Source organism: Sciurus carolinensis, chromosome 17 (assembly GCF_902686445.1).
Source record: "Sciurus carolinensis chromosome 17, mSciCar1.2, whole genome shotgun sequence".
Classification (NCBI taxonomy): Eukaryota; Metazoa; Chordata; class Mammalia; order Rodentia; family Sciuridae; genus Sciurus; species Sciurus carolinensis.
Window position 1 is genome coordinate 32,298,309 of NC_062229.1, and position 21,275 is coordinate 32,319,583.

Consider the following 21,275-nt stretch of genomic DNA (forward strand, 5'->3'; position numbering starts at 1 on the left):
GAATTGGCAGACTCAAATTGGCTTAAGTTGTCAAAAAAGTAACTTTCTTTTATTTTTCACTTCCATGCTAGAAATGAACTGTAACCTCTGTCAACAGCACCCATTCCCTCCCATCTTCAACTTAACTGTCCTCTGGTCAGGTTTTGTCTTAGACTCTCAGTGGGAACAAATCTAGATCTCTAATCTGTGACTTATCCAGCATTTCTGAACTTGTGGACCCATTTCTTTCTCATGGCAGTTGGAACAAAAGTCCAAGGCTTCACTTTTGGTCAGTGCATACCTCTGAACCAATAACTGATCAGGAGGATGGAGAGTCTTGACTGGTTCAGGCCCAAATCACGTGCTGCCCTGTCCCTTTCATACCTTAGCAGAGTACTGGAGAGTGGGAGTGTGGTTACCAAGAAGACCAGTGAATAGATTCTGGGGAAGAGAAAGTGCAAATGTTTATTTTAAAAGTTTGCCTTTTTACTTTTATTCTAATCCTTGTTAAAATAAGATGATAGACTTGCCTATATTTAATTTGTTCTTATTTTAAATGAATATTTAAAATATTAAAATGAATATTCATTTTAGAAAATTTAGAAAAAGATGGGAAGCAAAAACTAGCAAATGCAAATCAGGTTGCTCATATTTAGGTAATTTTTGATTTCTTCCCATCTGCTCTTCCTCCCTGCTTTCTTACTGGTAGAATTGCCAGACCAAATACAGAATGCCCAGTAGAATTTGAATCTCAGATAAACAATTATTTTAGTATACGTCCCAAATATTACACGAGATACACTAAAAATTTATTTTTCATCTGAAATTCAATTTTAACTGGCATGCTATATTTTTATTTGCTATATCTGGCAATCTACTTACTGAGGATCTGCTCTAAAAGTTTTTCTCTGTTAAGATTCATTAGAAGTATGGCATGGAATAACCATTATCCTGTCTGTGGACATCAAAGACAGATGGCAATACTTATGTAGCATGATTCAAAATTCAGAACGAGGGATCAACCACCCTCTCACTATTATCCTACAAATCTTGACTTTCTAATTGTCCTTCAGTGTTCCCCTGTAATTTGGTGTTTCTTAAGCAGGGCATACACTTACTATTATGGAAAATTTAAGTCAGGCTTTTGCCTGACTCAAGTATGTTTGCCAGGCTTTTGCCTGACTCAAGTACTGAACTCAGTACTCTGCCTCAAGAGGCAATGGTCAATTCTTCTATATCTGGGGCCAGGTTCTGTACTCTCTTAGGGCATTTTTAATGTCCTCCATAAGCCTGTAAGGTCATTAGTTACACTGATGTTCAAGAGTGGTTAAGCAACTTGCTCAAAGTTATTATTTGTTTATAGTTTCACCAGTGCTTAAAAATATCGATCTGTAATCTCTGTTAGTTGTGTGTAAATGTTGGGTTGTAATGGGGGAGGAAGAGAAATCATATGAACCTTTTGTCGAGTGTGGTTGATTTCTTATTTTTGAAAGAAATTCCTCCTGACCTGATCTGTGACATTAATCGAGACTGCGCCAACACCTTCATCAAGTTCTTACTGGAAAAACAGAAATGGCCTGAAGTGCTTCTTCTGCTAACACGCAAAGTAAGTGGGGAGCCACCACCTGGAGATTGCTTCATCAAGGACTGCAACCTCTCGGACCTGGACATCTGCACCATCATTCCCCACCTCAGTGCCTGGGACCAGCGGAAGACACAGCTCCTGGGCCGCCTGATAGACAGTGGAGGTGAGAATGCCCAGATGAAATGCACTGGAGTGTTTTCCAGGTTGTCTGGACTGGTGACCTGGCTTCCTCTTGCTTTTGAAGGCATCATGAAATTTTGCCTCATTCTCCCCACTGTATCTTAAGTGTTTTTGAAGCAGCTATGAGGGTTAATGAGTTTTCTTGTAGGAATTGTGCATTTTTGTGAATTTCAGTTATCCCTGTTCTCTTTCTGTCATAATATAAGAAGCATTAGGTATGTGGATGGTCCTTGGCTCTGGTTTAGTTCACAGTGGTCATTTCTCCCTGGCCTCTGGCTAGATTTTCCCTGCAAGGCTTTTGGTCAACTCTTATGATATTCTTTTCTAATCAATGGATTGGGATTTGAGATGATTGTTTTTAGTGAACCAGCCAAGGAATTGGTGGGTGGAAACATCTGTCACTTGAATCAGAACAAGTGCACATAACTGGGCATGTGTCTGGAGTGTGCAGACATCTTGCTAGATTGGCATTTATTTAAAAAGTAATTTAGAAACACCAACCCCCCCCCAACACCTCCACTCATGTAAGCGGAAGTACCCTTCATAAGAAGCAGTAGTGCTTGGGTCCTCAGTCGTTAGCATGCCATACACAATGCACAGCTTTATGCATTGGCTCTACCCACAACTTTCAGGAGGTAGATGGAGTGCCTTCTACAACTTATTTCTTCAAACCCCTTATGTGGAATGTTACTTTCTTTGCTCAAAAACTGTAGTTGTCATGGTTTCCTGTTTCATTCCTTGATTCAGTAAGCACTTATAGAGTCTCTCCCAGGATTTGGTGCCAGGAACCAAGTCCACAGAGGTGAATGCTCAGCTGCTGCAGGTCTACACGGGGCAGAGCCTTGGTGGAGTTCAAGGAGATTGAAGTGCAGAGTGGGTTTGTGGATTGAGTTCAAAGGAAAGTGATACAGGGGGCAGATATGCGAAAGGGAAGATGGCAATTGAAGCAAACGCTTAGTAGAAACAAATCATGTGGGAAAGGTATTCATGTCCTGCTCACTGACTGTGTTGGATATTAGGCAAGCAGTAGGATTGCCATTATTCTCCTGCCCTGCCCTCACTCTGAGGCAATGCATGGTGGGAACTGTGGGCTCTGTGGTGGCATGAGAGGAGGGACTGGCGGTGGGCAAGGCCCATAGACAGGACACTTGAAGGAGCAGGGCTTTCAGCCTGTGAGTACCAGGGTGGTAGGAGGATCTTGATAGTCAAGTCAGCAGCAGCCCTTCCTTGGCAACTAAGTGACAGAAGCAGTCCCTTTCTCTTTAGGTGAGCCAGGCTGTACCTCTTCCCAGGGATGTCGACATGCTCACAGATGCCCTTCTTTTCTTCCCTCTCCAGCCTTGCCCGAGGGTCTCCAGGAGAGCCAGGAGAGGCCACTGCTCATGTGCCTGAAACATGAGGACTTTGAGTTGGCTTTTCTTCTCTTGACCAAGGGTGCAGACCCCCACAGTATTTCTCTCACTGAAGGGGATACTCCTTTGCATGCAGCACTCCACATCTTTCTAGATATCAATGGTAAGCCTTTTTTAAGTAATCTTTTCCTTGAGTAGTGTTTTAGTTAACTTTGCATCACTGTGACCAAAATACCTGAAAAGAACAGCTTAGAGGAGGAAAAGTTTATTTGGGGCTCATGGTTTGAGAGGTCTGGGTCCATAGATAGCAACTCCATTACTTTGGGTCCAAGGTGAGTAGAACATTATGGGGAAAGGGCATGGCAAAGGAAAGCTGTTCTCCTCATGGCAACAAGGAAGCAGAGAAAGAGAAGGGAAAAAGGCTGAGGGGGTGACAGGGAAGATGCTTCTTTCCAGGGCATAGCCATAGGGATCTCCTCCTCCAGCTTCCCCTTACCTGCTTACAGTTACCACCCAGTCAGTGCATTCGATCTATATCAACTAATTTGGTTACAGCTTTCACAAACCAATCATTTCACCTCCAAGTATTCCAGTATTAACATAGGAGCTTTGGGGGACACCTTGTATCCAAATCATAACAGGGAAGAAGCCAGAAATTAGAACTGGTATTGTACTTTTTGATCTTTCCATTTGGGAAACATTGTCTGAAAAAGGCCCATTTCCTGGACAAGCATGCCCATATCTCCTGGTCTCTCATCCATAGCATGATGAGAAGATGTGACCATCACGGTGAATGGTCAGGGTGGACACATTGATTTTTAAATGCCAAAGTTGACTATCAGTAGCTGACAGATACTTTCTATTTATTTACACCATTTTCAAGAATCCTGGCATGCAAGATCTCACTGGATACAGTATTATAAGGTGATTTCCAGACTTACTCCTGACATTTGAGTTGGGGAATTCTTTGTTGTCTTGTGCATCGTAGGATATCTAGCAGCATCCCTGGCCTCTTCCTACTAGTTAGTTGCCAGTGGCACCCTCCTGGTTGTGACAATCAAAATGCTTCCAGATGTTGCCAAATGTCCAATGGTAAATAAATCACCATTAGTTGAGAACCACTGGGTTATTTAAATAACCGGATGCTTGGGAGAGGTCAATGTTCTGAGATGTCCCAGGCTGGCACCTTTCTCAAACTTAGGTCTGCTGATCCCTGGGAAGACTGGCTCTATACTCACAGGAGTTTGTTTGTGTCTTTCAGCTGACATTGGCTTTAACTTCCTCAGCCACCTCTTGGATTTATTCTGGTCCAACCCCACTGAATATTACTACCTCAATCCTAACATCCAGGACAGCAATGGGAATACCCTCATGCACCTCCTCTTTCAGAAGGGCATGCTGAAGCGCATGAAGAAGTTAATAGACCTGCTGGTGAAGTTTGACATCAATTTCAGCCTGAAGAACAAAGAAGGCAAAGATGTACGGCACCGGATTAAGAAGAATGATGCTCTACTTTTAGCCTGGAATAAAGCTCTGACAGAGAGCAGGCGGAGGAGCAGGCAAGACTCTGCTGCCCACCTGGGGAAGCTCTCGAGGTCTTCCACTGCTGGTCATACATCTCAGCTCAAGTCCCAGGGTTCCTTCAAGTCACTGCCATGTAGCACCACTCCTAGAACCCCCTCTGAAGGAGCCACGGTTCCTGACAGCTGGGAGATTCTCCCTGGTGCCCAGGTGACCAGGCAGGAGTCTGAAGCTACCAGGCCACGCTCCTTGAGAGACCGCCTTGTGCAGGACATCACAATTTTAATTCAGCAGGTTGAGTTGGATACAGCCCTTCCAGAGGACTGTCCTCAGTGCCCTGAACCTCTGGAAGTAGGAGGTGGCATGGAAGGAAAGAAAGACAAACTTCAGCAAACCCTGAATGCGGGGAGCTCTGACTGTAGTGGAAACAATTCTGCTGTCCCTGAGGCAGGGGAAGGACATGCTCAGGCAGGCCCTGGGGCCTCACAGCTTGTTCCTGCTGGCAACAGAGGGAGGGAGGGCAGTGATGATCAGGACAATTGGAGCATGCAGGAAATCGAAGCATGCCTCCAGGATTTTGATAATATGACCTGGGAGATTGAATGTACTTCAGAAATGCTGAAGAAGCTGTCCAGTAAGGTTATGACCAAGGTCATAAAGAAGAAAATTATTCTTGCTATTCAGCAACTGGGGAATGGTGAGTGGACCCAGGGCCTGCAGAAGCGCCTGAAGCACCTGAAAGGAAACATCCGGCTCTTTGAAGCTAAGCTGGACAAAGGAGCTAGGATGCTGTGGGAGCTTGCCATTGATTTCTCCCCTCGATGCAGTGAGAACCCAGAGAAGATTATCTCTACAGAGAGAAACACATCCTCCCTGGAGAAATCAGGGCGGGTCTACACGGAAATCATCCGGATCTGGGACATTGTCTTAGATCACTGCAAACTGTCAGATTCCATCATGGCCATCTGCAGTGCCTACAACCGGGGATTGTCCTGTGTCCTGCGTAAGAAGCTGAAGGGTATCAACAAAGGCTTAGTTTCAGCTAACATGAAAGTCCAAAAGCGAATACCCCGCTGCTATGTGGAGGACACAGAGGCAGAGAAGAGCAGGGAGCAAGTGGATCCCGAGTACTTTCCCCCAGCCAGTGCAGTGGAGACAGAATATAATATCATGAAGTTCCACAGCTTCAGCACCAACATGGCCTTCAACATCCTCAATGACATGACAGCGACAGTGGAGTACCCTTTCCGAGTGGGTGAGCTTGAGTATGCAGTGATTGACCTCAACCCTAGGCCACTGGAGCCCATCATCCTCATTGGTCGGAGTGGCACTGGGAAGACAACCTGCTGCTTGTACAGGCTATGGAAGAAGTTTCACATTTACTGGGAAAAAGCTGAGCAGGCAGGAAGCCCACTGCTGGCCAAACAGATCTGGCCAAAGAGAAAGTTGGAGGCAGAACCCAGAAAAGAGGGTCCAGATAGGGAGCAAAAAGAAGAAGAAGAAGAGGATGAAGAAGAAGAAGGTTCCTTTGAGGTGGAAACAGTAGACAGCGTAGAGGAGGAGCAGGAGAGTGAAACCTGTGTAGGGGGAGCAGGGGTGGAGGCAGTGGGGGATGGCCATGTGGTAGAAGGGTATACCCCAGAGCATCCCCACCAACTGGAGCATTTGCATCAGATCTTTGTGACCAAGAACCATGTCCTGTGCCAAGAGGTACAAAGGAACTTTATTGAGCTTTCCAAGTCTACCAAGGCCACCAGTCACTACAAACCACTGGAACCCAATGTTCACAAACTCCAGGACCTGAAAGATGAGAACTTTCCTCTGTTTGTCACTTCCAAACAGCTGCTCCTCCTGCTTGATGCTTCTTTGCCCAAACCATTTTTTCTGAGAAACGAAGATGGAAGCTTGAAAAGAACCATCATAGGCTGGTCCACGCAGGAAGAGTTGACCATCCCTAATTGGCAAGAAGACGAGGAGGAGGCTGAGGCAGATGGGGACTATAGCGAGGAGGATAAAGCTGCAGAAATGCGTGTAGGTGACAGTGACCCCCGGGTATATGTGACGTTCGAGGTGTTCACCAATGAGATATGGCCCAAAATGACCAAAGGGAAAACCTCCTACAACCCTGCACTGATTTGGAAAGAAATAAAATCTTTTCTGAAAGGTTCTTTTGAAGCCCTCAGCTGTCCCTATGGGAGACTCACTGAGGAAGCATATAAGAAATTAGGGAGGAAACGGTCCCCCAATTTCAAGGAAGATCGGAGTGAGATATATAGTCTCTTTTGTCTGTATCAGCAGATCAGGTCCCAGAAAGGTTATTTTGATGAGGAGGATGTTCTGTACAATCTGTCTCGAAGGCTGTCGAAGCTCAGGGTGCTCCCCTGGTCTATCCATGAGCTTTATGGTGATGAGATTCAGGACTTCACCCAAGCTGAGCTGGCACTGCTGATGAAATGCATCAATGACCCCAATGCCATGTTCCTCACTGGAGACACAGCCCAGAGCATCATGAAGGGTGTAGCCTTCCGCTTCAGTGATCTACGCTCTCTGTTCCACTATGCCAGCAGAAACACTGTGGATAAGCAGTGTGCTGTCCGCAAGCCCAAGAAGATCCACCAATTGTACCAGAATTATAGGTCCCACTCTGGTAAGTCTAGCCTTGGCTTATCTGCTGGGGAGGTGCATGGGCATTGACCTGGGCACAAGGGAGCTTCAGGCTAGTGCCTAACATGCTTTTGCAGCTAAAACAAGAGTCACATTTTGGAGTTTTTTTAGTATTTACACTCAGGAACAAGAAATCTTATTATTTCTGCCACCACTCATTCAAAAATCACTAATTAAAAATGTGGTTGGGTAAAATTTGTCATGGCATGGAAACATTTCATGGAAACATTAAGCTGCTTTGAGAACTTTTGTCAAAACACCCTGGAAGAACCTGCTTAATCTGTATACATTAATATACTATTTAGAAATCATTAACCTTTAAAGTAGCTTTTCTCCCAAGGAAAAGCAAAAAAGCTGGGTTGCTTTTTATTTTTATTTCAGTTATGCCCCTTATCTGTGCCAGGCATGATGCTAAGCAGCTTACATCTAGTACCTATGCTTAACTCTCATAGCAGCCATATAAGGTAGATATTGTTCCCATTGTACATAATAGGAAGCTGAGGCACAGAGCATTTAAATAATGTGACACCAACACCAGGTAATTTCCTTTATGGTTTATAAGTGCTTAAAAATGTTCTTTCTATTCTAAACTATTTATGAACAATATATGATGTTATTTTATGTTTTAAAACCTTATTCAATAGGATCATTCCTGTTAAGTATTTCTGCGGCTGTGTTTTTACCATACAATTGTTTTTGAGATTTCTGCATGTCGTTTACATGGCACTTCAGTTCATGCATTTCTTTTTTTTTAATATTTTTTTAGTTGTAGATGGACACAGTAAAATTTAAAAAAATTTTTTTTTAGTTGTCAATGGATCTTTTTTTATTTTATTTATTTACATGTGGTGCTGAGTATTGAATGTAGGGCCTCACACATGCCAGGCAAGTGCACTACCACTGAGCCACAACCCAAGCCCCTAGTTCATGCATTTCTCAGTTATTCTATTAGTACTCCATTTTATGACTGTGTCACAATTTTCTATCCATTTTTCAGGGATATTAGGTTCCTGTCTATTTTTACTGTGACATATAATCTTTGCATATTTTTAAAATAAGTTGTATTTTTTTATTGCTTTGTAAGAATTCTTTATGAATTTTCCCTTCACATCTTTTGTTGATTTTATATATTGTAGTTTCTAATCCCATTATGTGAAACACTTTGTTTTTTCTAATATTTTGACATATACATTATATGTATCTGTCACATATGTCACATACATATTTATTGAATATGTGGTGAATATACATGCTATGTTTAGTGAATATTTCCCTCATTTTTAAATTATTTTCCAGGTTGAAATTCACATAGAATAAAATTCACCCATTTGAAATGTTCAATTTAGTGAGTTTAAAATAAATTTATAAGGATATGTAACTGTCACCACTTTGTAATTACAGAACATTTTCATCACCCTAGAAAGAAACCCTATAGCCATAGGAATTACTTCTCATTGCACTCTTTGTCCCCACTCCATGGCAGCATCTCACCTTTCCTTTTCTGTGAATTTGTCTACTGTAGATGTTTCATTGAAATAGAATGATACAGTATGGGGCCATTCCTGTCTGGCTTCTTTCACTCAGCACAATGTTTTCAAGTTTTAACCCACATTATATTGTATGTTCATACTTCATTCCTTTATATGGTTGAACTGTCTTTTATTCCTTGAGTATATCAACCATTATTTATCTAGTTTCCTGAATGTTATTTAAGTAGATTCCAGTTTTTCAGTGCAATGAATACTTGTGCTCTTGCCTTTTCTGGTTCGTAATGAAGAGGGAAACACAGTAGCAACTGATTTGCTTAGATGCAGCAGTTTCCACTTAGGCTCATGATTAGTGTTGGATAGTAAAATTTTCCTTTACTATTCGGTAATAGTAATGGGAATACATATGCCCATTTCATGGTGTTCTTTTAGACCATTATAATCTATGTATGTTAAATAGAGAACATATGAGAAATGGAGAGACCTAGGAAAATGTACATTCAATCCAGTTTCAATTCCATCACTTGGAGGCATTTATTAACTTCTCAGACGTAGATGTCCCTTTTGTAAAAGTGTGATTGTCTCATTTGTCTCACTAGATTGTTGTGAGAATTAAATGGAAGATTTCTATGAAGATGACTATTGTATGTTAGGTGTTTAGTCCATGTCACTTAAAGCTTAGGCAAGAAATGGGATGTGGGGGGAAAACTCTTTGGAAAATATTTTCTCCTGTTCTGACAATTTTTCTTAGTGTAGTCCTCTTTCAGCTGGGTATAAGAGGAGTAAAAGGTGGTAGAAGCCTTGGGTGTTGTCCCCAGCTAACATCCAGTGCTGCTGTTACCATGGTAATGTTGCTTCCAATATTCTGAGCACCAATGAAAGGAGACAGGGTAATTCTTGTTTTCTTATGATAGTCTCTACTGGCCTCTTTTATGGGCATTATAACAGCTCTAATTATTTAGATTACATTTCTGCCTTGACTCTTCTTTAGGAGGTAATTTTCTGTAATAGGATTATAAGTTGGGAATGATGTTCCACAAAACCCTCTCAGCACAGCAGTGCATCTCTGCCTTCATTCATTGCACCCAGAGTAGTACAGCTTGGGGCCTCATTGATAATCAAATGAGCACTGGAAATAAACTTGTAATTATACAATTAAACATACTGCCAGAGTAAATACTCCTCAGGGGTAAAAAAAAAAAAAAAAGCAATGACAACAATAAAACAAACAAATAAACTCCCAAAATAAAATAACCAAAACCTCAGCTATGGTGTACAGTATCTGACATGTGTCTTCTGTTTCATCTTAGGAATCCTCAATCTGGCATCAGGAGTAGTGGATTTACTTCAGTTCTACTTTCCAGAATCTTTTGATCGACTTCCCAGAGATTCTGGCCTCTTTGATGGTCCCAAACCAACTGTTCTGGAGTCTTGTAGTGTAAGCGACTTGGCGATTTTGCTAAGAGGGAACAAAAGGAAAACCCAACCCATTGAATTTGGTGCCCACCAGGTGAGCTCCTTGGAATTGTGTGTTTTGTAATAAAAGGAAGTTTGCAATTGAAAAAAGTTTGAGAGGCTGAATTATTCATAAGGCAGAATTCAATAGCTCTTGTCCAGAGTGGATGAGCTCCAGAGATAGGTGATATGACTAATTGTTTTAATATTTCCCTTGTCCTGACTGACCAAGTCCATGCTGGCTGTTTCTCTTTAAAGACATTACTTAACTGCCTCCCATTAGAACACATTGACCTTTACCAGGCTTTTCTTTGTAGAATTTGATTTTGTTTTGTTTTACCTCAGGTAATCCTTGTTGCCAATGAAATGGCAAAGGAGAAAATTCCAGAAGAACTGGGGTTAGCACTTGTGCTGACAGTTTATGAAGCAAAAGGCTTAGAATTTGATGATGTTCTCCTTTACAACTTTTTTACTGATTCTGAGGTATGTCACAATGAATCCTTCTCATATAACCTGAGACTATGAACTGAAATTCCACTCTGGGGAAAGAGAATTTGGAGCTGAGAATGTTTGTCACACAGGTGTCTTTTTGTGTTTTAGAACACAATTCATTTAGTGTGAGGGGTGAGTTTTGACCATGGCTATGGGTTGTTTCATGGGATGTTTTGGGCTGGTTCTCCCTATACCCTTTTTTGGGTACATGCTTTGTCTTGTCTTCATCTTCTGAATGCCTACAATTCAAGTGCCAGTTTCCAGTTTTCATTAGCTACTGTTGTCCTTGGCTCCCAGGGATGCCTAAGTTGGTGGAGCAAGCTCTAAGGAGAGCCTTACAAATGAAGGCAAGGTTAGCAATGTCCATCCTATGAGGACAGAACTGGGCAAGGTCAGTTCATAGACAACTTCAGGAAGACAAATGAGACTTGGCTTCTTTCCTGCTGGATCAGGTAATATGGGGGACAAAAACCACTGCCCTGCCTGGGATCTTTCTATGGCATGGCTTCACTATCACTGCTTGCAGCCCAGGTAGACCAGGGCAGCCAGAGAGTCCCCAGGTTGACCCCCAGTGACTTCTGTTGCAGCCATCATTTTGACTTGGCTCTTTAGTCCTTGTGATGGTTTGTTCTTTAGCTTAGTTCATTTTGGGGAGAACCACCAAATCAAGACCATCATCTTAGATTTCCTAGCTACTGGTTTAATTTTACCATCTTTGGGTGGGGACTCAGGCTGATTGCTGACTATACTGTGGAGTCTTCTTTGGAGACTTAGCTGGCTGTGTCCTGGTCCCTTTGCAGAGTTCTCACTACATATGGTGCATGCTTGAAGGGGCAGTTTTATACCTGAGTTGGGAGCACTGTTAGCTTTGATACCTTAAATCTGCCCCAGAGCTGAGCCTTGAAATAGAATCCTTACTTTTTTTCCTAATCTCTTTTAATGTCATGTTTGCCTTCTATGGCTAATATTGCTATAGGTGATTTACAGTTTACAAAGTACTTTTTAAATGCATTGTCTGACTCTACCAACCCTTCAAGGCTATTTTTATGTCTTTTTATTATCATTTTATAAGTAAAACTGAAGATCACCAAGGTTAAGTAAATTGCCCATAGTCGTAATATAGTCAGCAGGGCCTGAAGACAAATTCAGATGCTTTGAGTTATAAATCTCTTTCCCTTGTAATCCCTTCCTTTTAAAGCTTCACATGTAAATTGGCTGCCAGAACCTTCTACAATGAACATATCATTAAAATTCCTTATGTACATCCCTTTTCTATCAAATTTTACTAATAAAATCAGATGTCCACTCATTAACCCTGGAATAATTTTAAATCTGAGGACTACCTTTTTTATTCTAATAATACATGTATTGGTCATGGCTGACCGAGGCTTTCCTAAAAGAGGAAGGGATAAGACTGTTGTTCCTGTCCTTTATTAAAGTGCCAGTTGTATGCATGTACCAGTAAGAAACTCAAGCATCTGGATTTAAGATCTGTAAGTTGTGGTGGGTTCTGTTGGTGAAAGAGAAATCTAGTTGTTTGGTCTCAACTTGATCTTGGAAATGAATAAGGCTGAACTCTATGCTCCCACTAATGGCTCAGTGAGTTGCATGAAATTTAAAAAAATAAATAAAAAGAAAAGAAAAGGAGAGAGAGACAGACAGGGACAACCAGAGGGACAGAAACCCAAACTGAATCTTTGGTAACATCAGCTTTATCCTGTGTACACAGTAGACTTCTAAAACAACTTTTGATGTGGTGCTTTCTAACATACATGTAATCATGCATTCCCCAGCACAAAGTTCACCTTCAGTTTATCACTTCCAATCTCTAGCCAAAAAGCATCTGTCAGCAAATGAGAAGAATGCTTTAATAAAAGGAGAGGGAAGACAGATCAAATATATCTCCAGCCTCTATGGGCTGAGGCCTGGGGTTTCTTTCGAGATGACTGGCTGATAGTTGCTGAGCAGTTATTGCTGTTTGACATGGGGAACTGTGAAGAGCTTCTCTCTTCCTCATTGGTCTCTTCCTCCACCTCTGTTTATTTTTCAGGCAAACACTCTTTTTGCAGCACCTGTTGCTAGGGCTTGTGAGTGTGTATGGGCAAGGGGTTGGGAGGGAGGGCCTTGCTGTCCCAGTTTGTGATTCTTCTTTCTACAGGATTTCTTCTGCTGTTAAACCACGTGATTTCCAGGGCCACCTTATGAGATGGGGAAGGAACCAAGGAATGTTACACAAAACTTTTCTCTTGTGGATGCTATTTCATCTTTTGGGGAGGGGCAGTTATTTTCCCAGTTACCCCCAAACTGTCCTTCTCGGGATTTGGAAGGATAATTACAATTTACACTCTGCCCCAGTGGGGAGTCCTTTTTTAAGCTCATGTTGTGAATGAGACTGGAGGGACTTTGAAAACCCACAGCTTTTATGGGTTGGCTAACTGGTTTGGCCAATGAACTTTGGACTTCAAGAATGAGCCCCTCAAAGGTAAGTTTACTAGTAGAGTCTAAGCCTTGGTTCCACAGAAAGAAACTGGAAGACTTTTAAATGTTTCTCTTTTTATTGCCACATTGCTATAGGCCAACATTCTTGCTACAAATACACATACTCTTCAAAGTCTCCGTCTTGAAAATAAGATGACTTTTGATGGAAACAGATCAGTCATGTGCTATCTAAGCAGCTTTTGCTTTTCTCCCAGCAGTTTTAAAATACACTGTGCTTCCCCAGCCCTTTCAAAGACAGCCATTTTGCACCTCACGTTGCCTTCCAAAAGGGCCCTCTCAAGTGTCAAGTACTTGTGTCTCTTTGCCTGCTTCCTTGTCAAACAGTTCTGCTAGCTAAATAACTTCACAAAGAGGATAGTAATAAATATGTCTTGAAGATTTTTTCTAAACCTTTCAGCTACTTAAATGATTTCACTATCAATATCTCTTTTTTAGAACATGGTGATTAATTCCATAATTGATTAGTAGCAAACCATTCCTCTTTAATAGACAGTATTTAGGACATTTAACATAATTTAACTGCATAGTTTAAGTTATGGGGTAACTTAAAGCAGGTAATTAACTATCAACTTCATCTTTTCTGCATCTTAAATTACATAGATGTTACGTAGATGGCAGAGAGTACCATTTTATAAAAAGAAAAGTAAAGTCTAGGAGAGTTAACTAGCTACTCTTACAAGGTATACAGTAAAGTATGAAATCTGAAATTTCTTAGGAATTTCCGACTCCAAATACTGCATAAATCTAGGTACTTCAGCTTTGCTGGGGTCTGAACACGATAACCTGCTGGCCAAATTCAGCCTACTGCCTGTTTTGTACATTCTGTGGACTAAGAATTGATTCTAAATTTTTGAGATGTTGGAAAAAACTCAAAGGAGAATAATATTCCATGGTACATGGAAATTATATGAAATTCGATTTAACATAGCTTCATTGGAACATAGCACACTCATTCATTTACATGTTGACTGACTGCTTCAGCACCACAGTGGCAGAGCTGAGTAGTTCCAAGAGAGGCCATGTGACCTGCAAGGCCAATATTTATTATCAGATCCTTTGGAGAAGAGAAATTTGCTAACCCCTGGCCTACACAGTTACACTGGTTTTGGGGTTTGGGTAAAGGAAAAAAATAGGTAAAATGTCAAGTACTGGACTAGACATTTGACATTGATTATCTCCTTTTATTTTCCCTTTAAACTTGAGTGGTTCTGCTTTCCACATTTTACAGAATAGGAGAATAAGCAATGTGTGCAAGTTCACATAGTTAATAAGTAGAAGACCTGCATTTTTCCTGTTTCATCTCAGAGTCTGCCTTGCGCAGTACATCTCCCAACACCTGATTTTTCTTCCATCCTTCGTTGAATAATTTAGGTAGAAAAATTTGCCACCTGTCTTAACTGCTGACACTAAGTGGCATTTCTTAACCATGTTGTAAGAAGGGATGAGAATTCCCCTGCCCATACTGCTTGTTGAAATTCTTTCAATTAGAATAACTTCCTGGGCCCTTAGTGTTCTTCCCCAAAGTGGGCACGAGTGCCTGGCTTCTGAGTTGTGTTGGCTAGGTGTGTATGGAATTTTCACTGTAGCTTACTTGATTCATGCTTGTGCAACCTTAGCCCCACTCCCTTCCATTCTGAGGCCACAGGATTGGAGACCTGACCCCAACTCTTCTGAGTGAACTAATTCTCCATGAAGCTTGGAGAGACAGTTCAAAAGCATATTTTGTTGGTCTTTAATTTGTCATTGTTGTCCAGGCTTATAAGGAATGGAAGATCATTTCCTCATTTACACCTTTATCATCTGACTCAAGAGAGGAAAACTGGCCATTGGTTGAAGTACCCCTGGAGAAACCAAGCTCTTCTCAGTCTCGGTCCCTCATGGTGAATCCAGAAATGTACAAGGTGAATTTCTGCCACTTGTCCACATACTTATTTGACATGGCATTAGTAAACAAAGCTTGTAAAAGAAGATGAGATGAAAAATGTAACCATGCATTTGGCTGATGCTCCTTTACATCAGCAGTGGGGTGTAGGGGATGGGAAAGGAAGGGACAAGGGTCTTAGTGTTGGCATATTCCCTATTCCTCAGCAGGGAGCTAGACTCAGTAGATGGGATGCTGTCTGAAAGTGGAAAGGGAAGACTGGTACCTTCTGTTCACTTCTGAAACTCAGCTCTACTCAGAAATTTTGATGTGGTCTTGGAGTAGCTCTTAAGTAGTTTAGTACTAATGATAGCTATAATGGTTTAATTTTTAAAAACAAGTCACAGCAATTGTGTAACATGTAACCATTGGGGTAAACTGAATGAAGGGTACACTGTCTTTCTAACTTTTTACTATCTTTGTAACTTCTGGTAAATCTGTAATTAATTCAGAATTAAAACTTAAAAAAACCTATAGCAGGTTCAAGAGCATCCCATATTGGTGGTGTGCTTACTTGCCTTCTCAGTAGGAAGGAATGGAGTTTCTCATAACCTTTCTAGAGCTGGGCTTACTTGTGCTGCTGTCACTGAACTCCTGGGCTCCTGTTCACAGCTGTGCTGGGCTTCTCTAAAACTTAGTTTTCATGTTTTCCCAAGATCAGAGTGAGCCTATTGAAGTGCATCCCATTGTAGCTGTAGACAGAAGGCTCATCATCTTTGTCCTCAATCTTATTACCAGCTCCTCAATGGTGAGCTGAAGCAGCTGTATACTGCCATTACACGGGCTCGGGTCAACCTGTGGATCTTTGATGAAAACCTGGAGAAACGGGCTCCTGCTTTTAAATATTTCATTAGAAGAGATTTTGTCCAAGTTGTGAAGACAGATGAAAATAAAGGTAAGATTTCACTAAAATAGTGTCGGAGGAAGCACATTCCTCTCGCCTGCTCTTATGGTCAAGTTGAAAGGGCATAACTTTGTTGCTGCTGTTCCGTTTTTGCAGTGCTGGAGATTGAACCCAGCACCCCATATATTCTGGGCAAGTGCTCTACCGTTGATTGAGCTATGCTCCTAGCCCAGGGTATAGTTTTTTGAAGCACTTCCTTTCCCCTTTCCATGATCTGAGAAAAGAGAGCCCTTACTTATTTGTTAAGCTATGTGGGAAAGTGTGATTGTGGTGGAATTGAGAGAGTTAACTCCTTTGGGGAAGATCTTTTATTGTCCTTTTAAAGTGAGTGCTATGGCTAGAGGTTGGCAGAAATAGGCCCTGTTGGGAGATTATAAATTGCTATGAGCTTCTGAGCAGATGTTTATTAATATAAAGATTGCACAGCCCTGTTTGTAATTACTAGAATCTAAAAACCTAAGTATCCAGTGTAAGAAAGGCTAATATGTTTCTTTCAGTGGAATTCCATGTGACCATTAAAAAAAAGTAAGGTGGATTTCCATTTACTGATATGGAAAGATGGTCAGGATGTATTCAAGATGAAGAAAAGCAAAATTTAAAGCAGTATGGATAGAATGATTGAATTTTTAAAGAATTTTATGTTATATCTATATAAAAACTGCATATGTAAATCAGTATGTATCAGCATAGAACCATTATGCATGTGTGCGCGCGCACATGTGTATGCAAACACCTACTTAGGTGTCCTTAACTATCAAACCTAATTCAGTTTCTGAGTATGTATGTTGGGAATGAGGTTTGTGAGAGTTTGAGATAATAGATTGTCAGCATCTGTTTAGTTCCCAAGTTTCACAAAAGAAAAACCAAGAGTTCAGATAGTAAGGGATTCGTCAGCGTTTACCTGTAGCTGTTCAGTTCCTGTTATGGGTTACAGGAGTCTAAATCAGGAGAGTTTGGAGAGAGAGAGAGATGGACCATATGGACAGAAGCTATTTGTAATGGTTATCACTGCTATTAGGACTGGGGAACATCATTTATCTTTCACCTTTATGCCCTCTATGCTGTTTGCAGAGTTTACAAAAACTATTATCATGTATTATTTTCACAATTTACCAAGACTGGATAATTAAAAAATGAAGTCAAAGTGTCCCCAATGGTATAGCTTTTAAGAAGTAATCAGCTCTTCATGAAGGAGAAAGGTTAGTCTTTTTTGAGGGCTAGTTGCTGAGTCAGCTCCTCTAGGGTCTTAGTTAATTTCTCTAAGGGTAGGGGAGGGGCCAGACTCTGCTACTGTGGAGAAGTTTGCTGGTTTCCTGAGCAATCCTCAGCTGTTTTGTGGAGGCTATTTTTGGTTATTGCTGATGGCTCAGTTGGGGACCAGGATTAGATGTTCTGTTCCTAGGATCTGACTGTCATATGAGGGAAAAAGTCAAAGACTTGGAGTTTGAAAACCTATCTTCTCCTAAAACCTCTTCACCCAAGTAGCCACATGACCTTGTTCAGGCTTCACTTTCTCTCCATGGACCTTTACCTCCTCCACTGAAAGGAAAAGGAGTGGGTTGGTCTAGCATGGTCATTCTCAATTTTTCCTGCAGCTCATACTCCTTTTAATCCCTAAATATGTTCTAGTACCCACTGTAAGAGATCAACATAGGCATTATTTTAATTTAAAAATTCAAAATGAAAAACCTTATAATTTATGTCTTGTTAGCATAAGAATGCAAGAAAAAGTAGAGTCTTAATTACAAGTTACAGTTGCTCATGGTAAAGTCTTTAAGAGCACCCGTTTCCTCTGAGCAGGAGAACTTGGGGTGAATATGGCAACTATGCAATTTATGTTTCTTCAGCATGGCGCCTGCAAGTTCACTGGTCCTGTTCAGAGATAATACAGGGTTTTGCTGTGGGAATAAAATCTCACCAGGGCAGTAATGGCACATGTGGATTCAGAATGAGACACTGTGAAGTCATCTCTGCACAGTACCACAGTGGATAGCAGAGGGAAAGCAGGGAGGATCAGACTCTGAAGCCTTCTTGTCATTCTAAACAAATCTGGCAGGTCTGCCTCACTTCTCTGGTTGCTATCCATTGACCTGGGTATCTCTGACTCTATCAGCTCTGATTTGGGTCCTCATTATCCCAGCATTTACTGTCTTTCTCATGCTTCAAGAAGCTGTGAGTTTTTGTTCATTGCTAGTGATACTGGGGAGGGGATTGATGGGGGAAGGTTGATACAGTCACCACAGGCTAATGTGGAACAGAAGGGACACACAGTGGGTGTTTGGAATAGTCTGTGCCCAGCAACAAGAGTGTGCCAGATTGCTTTCTATGATGAGGACAGAAGTCTGCACATTGGGAAATAGAGATGGTCCCTGGCTTACCATGGTTCAACTTAGAGTTTCTCAACTTTACGATGGTGTAGAAACTGTATTTCAAGTTTTGATTTTTTTCCCAGGCTAACAATATGTGGTATAGCATGCTCTTGTGATGCTGGGCAGTGACAGTGAGCTACAGCTCCTGGTCATCCATGCAGTCACAAGAGTAAACAACCAATACTCTGAAGTATACCATGTTGCTAGGCCATGATGTCAGTAGGTTAGGTGTGTGAAATGCATTTTCAATTGGTGATATTTTCAAATTTCAATTTACTGTGGGGTTTATCAGGATATAACCATCACAAGTCAAGTTGCATCTGTACTGTAAAACCCCATTATCTTTTTCTTTCTAAATTCCCTGCTTGGGAGCTTGCAGAGAGCTACGTGACTTTGGGTTTTCAAGGAGGAGTTAGTAATTCTGTTGTCTTCTGATTCATAGACATAGAAAAGGAAAGTAGACATAAATTTAAAAAATCAAACCACATCATTTCTCACCTCGACCTTTTCCTTCTGAAAGCCATACCCACCTGGCTTGGTAAGCTAAAATAGATCTTAAAGAAGACTAGCAAGATAACACAGGCATATTAGCCTGCTGTGTCTGCTGTAACAAAATCCCACAGGCTAGATGTCTCAAATGACAGAAACGTATTTCTGACAGTTCTAGTGGCTAGAAGTCGAGGAGCAAGGTGCTGGCAAGGCTGGTTTCTCCTGAGGCCTCTCTCTGCTTTGCAGATGGCCGCCTTCTTGCTGTGTCCTCACACAATCTTTTCTCAGTGCAGGTGTGCTCCTGGGGTCTCTGTGTATGTCCTAATTTTCTGTCACTAGTCAGGTTGAGTTAGGGCCCACAATAATGTTCTCATTTTAAGTTAATCACCTCTTTAAAGATTCTGTCTCCAAATACAGTTACAATCTGATGTAGTAGGGTTTAGTACTTCCACAAATGAATTTGGGAGGGAAACAAAATAGAGCCCATAACAACTGGTATACGTGAATGAATACCAAGAGAAGCAAACCTGCTTTTCTTTTTCATTTTAGACTTTGATGATAGCATGTTTGTTAAGACCTCAACTCCTGAGGAATGGATCGCTCAAGGAGAGTATTACGCCAAGCACCAGTGCTGGAAGGTAAGGTGCTGGACCAGGAGCCAGCCATGGGGGTGCTTTGTAACTGCTGGCCTTGTCACACCTCATAGGCAGGTTTCCTACCATCACAGGTGTCAGCAGGCTGGGACAATGACAATGGTGTTTGTGCCACTTGTTCTGAAACATCAGGTTATCTGGTGATGAGGAGGGCTCCCTGTCTTGCTCCCTCCCCTGTCATGACAGGCCTGACAATCCTTTATTTTGCCCAAGTGCCAGCATGTGCTGATAGGTAAACGGGGGTCATGACCTTTGTTCCACCAGAGAATTCTTTTGTTTATTTTTTTCCCATCTATACTCTGTGCTTAAAAGCTTTTTTTTTTTTTTTCCATCATTTTAAAGCAGTAACAGATTGGTCTTTTGTTTATTTTTTCCAATTGATCAGATATTGACTTCACTGCCAGTCTGAATCTGGTGAGAATGGGGTAAGCTTTTCAGTAGACTGAACTGTGACCCACTTCCAGTCTCAAACCTTCTTGGCTTGAGCAGTCTTCTTTTAGGAAATATTTGGTCTGTAGTGGGCCTTTTGAAATATTGAAGCCAAATTAAAGAGCCCATAACCTTCCCCCTTAGTCAGCATTCCTTCATCTCACAGGGTCTCGGGTGGGGCACCTTGGCAGGTATCTCCCAGGAGGTAGTATCTTCACCTGCAAGTCGCAGACACCCTGCTAGAAGAGTTGTGTTAGTATTTTTGTAGTTCAACACAATCAACATGAGCCTAATCTTATTCCTTCTCTTTCCTGTGTCATCTGTAGCTCGTTAGAGATGTTCCCTGCCATGGTTGAGTAATATATGCTGCAGTGAGTCCAAGCACCCAACCCCCTTAGCAGCAACCCAAGCAGGAACGAAGAGCAGGCACTTTCTTCTCACACATCTCTTTTTTTTTTTTTATAATGAAGTCCCCAGTGGCCTTCCTCATACATCTCACTATCACATTTGCAAGGGAGTCAGGTACTGCAGTCCTCTCTGGCAGTTTCAGCCCTTTGTGGGAGGTAGGTTCTACCGTCAGGCAAGAAAGGGACAAAAGAGTACTGTGAGTAATGAACAGTGTCTGCCACCCCAGGTATGACCACACAGAAATGGGTCCTTCTCTGTGTTTTGACCCCCTAGCACCTACCTGTGCCTGCAGCTGAATGAGATGCTTCTTGAGAGAACAGCTGGGGCTGGGTTTGGGCAGGTCATTTTCTTTCCTCTCTATACCTCAGTGTTGAGGTTAGGAGGGTCCAGCTCCTCATGTGTTTCAGGAAAAGTGTCTGCAGTTTCTACTGCTGTTTCTGAACAAGTGTTTGGAGATGATGATTCTCTGGAGGGCTTGTCCTGCTCTAACGATCCTTCTTTTCACTGGAATTTCATGGAGCTGGGCCTAAGTGAAGGGACTGGGAAGTGGTAAGAACCATGAAACTGCAAACCAGAACTTACTGGAAGCCATGGGTGCGATGTGTCTGTGGTATGAATGCCTACAAGAGGGAATTCCCCAAGTTTCCTTGGTCCCAATTCTTGGAAGAGCTTTCTCTGCTGTGGTAAGGAAAATAGTTCATGTCCTTAGCAAATAACTCACATCTAGGGTTTATCAGTTACCTATTAGTACATAACAAACAGCTTCCAAATTTAGTGGTTATAACAAGCCATTATGTTGCTCCCAGGTCTGTGGGTGGCAATGTGAGTTTAGCTGGATGGTTCTTCTGTTTTCAGCTAGGCAACTTGTGAGTCTGCCTTCAGCTTCCA

The 21,275-nt window shown here is 41.8% G+C and overlaps 1 protein-coding gene across 2 annotated transcripts in view; it reads left to right on the forward strand.

Moving 5' to 3' along the window:
* Trank1 (tetratricopeptide repeat and ankyrin repeat containing 1) overlaps positions 1 to 21,275 on the forward strand; it is a 96,426-nt gene that overhangs the window by 61,109 nt on the left and 14,042 nt on the right. For both annotated transcript variants that reach the window (XM_047531907.1, XM_047531908.1), the window contains 8 exons: positions 1,473 to 1,727; positions 3,083 to 3,259; positions 4,358 to 7,264; positions 10,079 to 10,278; positions 10,569 to 10,706; positions 14,969 to 15,115; positions 15,874 to 16,030; positions 19,447 to 19,535. In XM_047531907.1, the coding sequence (XP_047387863.1) occupies positions 1,473 to 1,727; positions 3,083 to 3,259; positions 4,358 to 7,264; positions 10,079 to 10,278; positions 10,569 to 10,706; positions 14,969 to 15,115; positions 15,874 to 16,030; positions 19,447 to 19,535 (4,070 nt within the window). The remainder of the gene's footprint in view (positions 1 to 1,472; positions 1,728 to 3,082; positions 3,260 to 4,357; positions 7,265 to 10,078; positions 10,279 to 10,568; positions 10,707 to 14,968; positions 15,116 to 15,873; positions 16,031 to 19,446; positions 19,536 to 21,275) is intronic.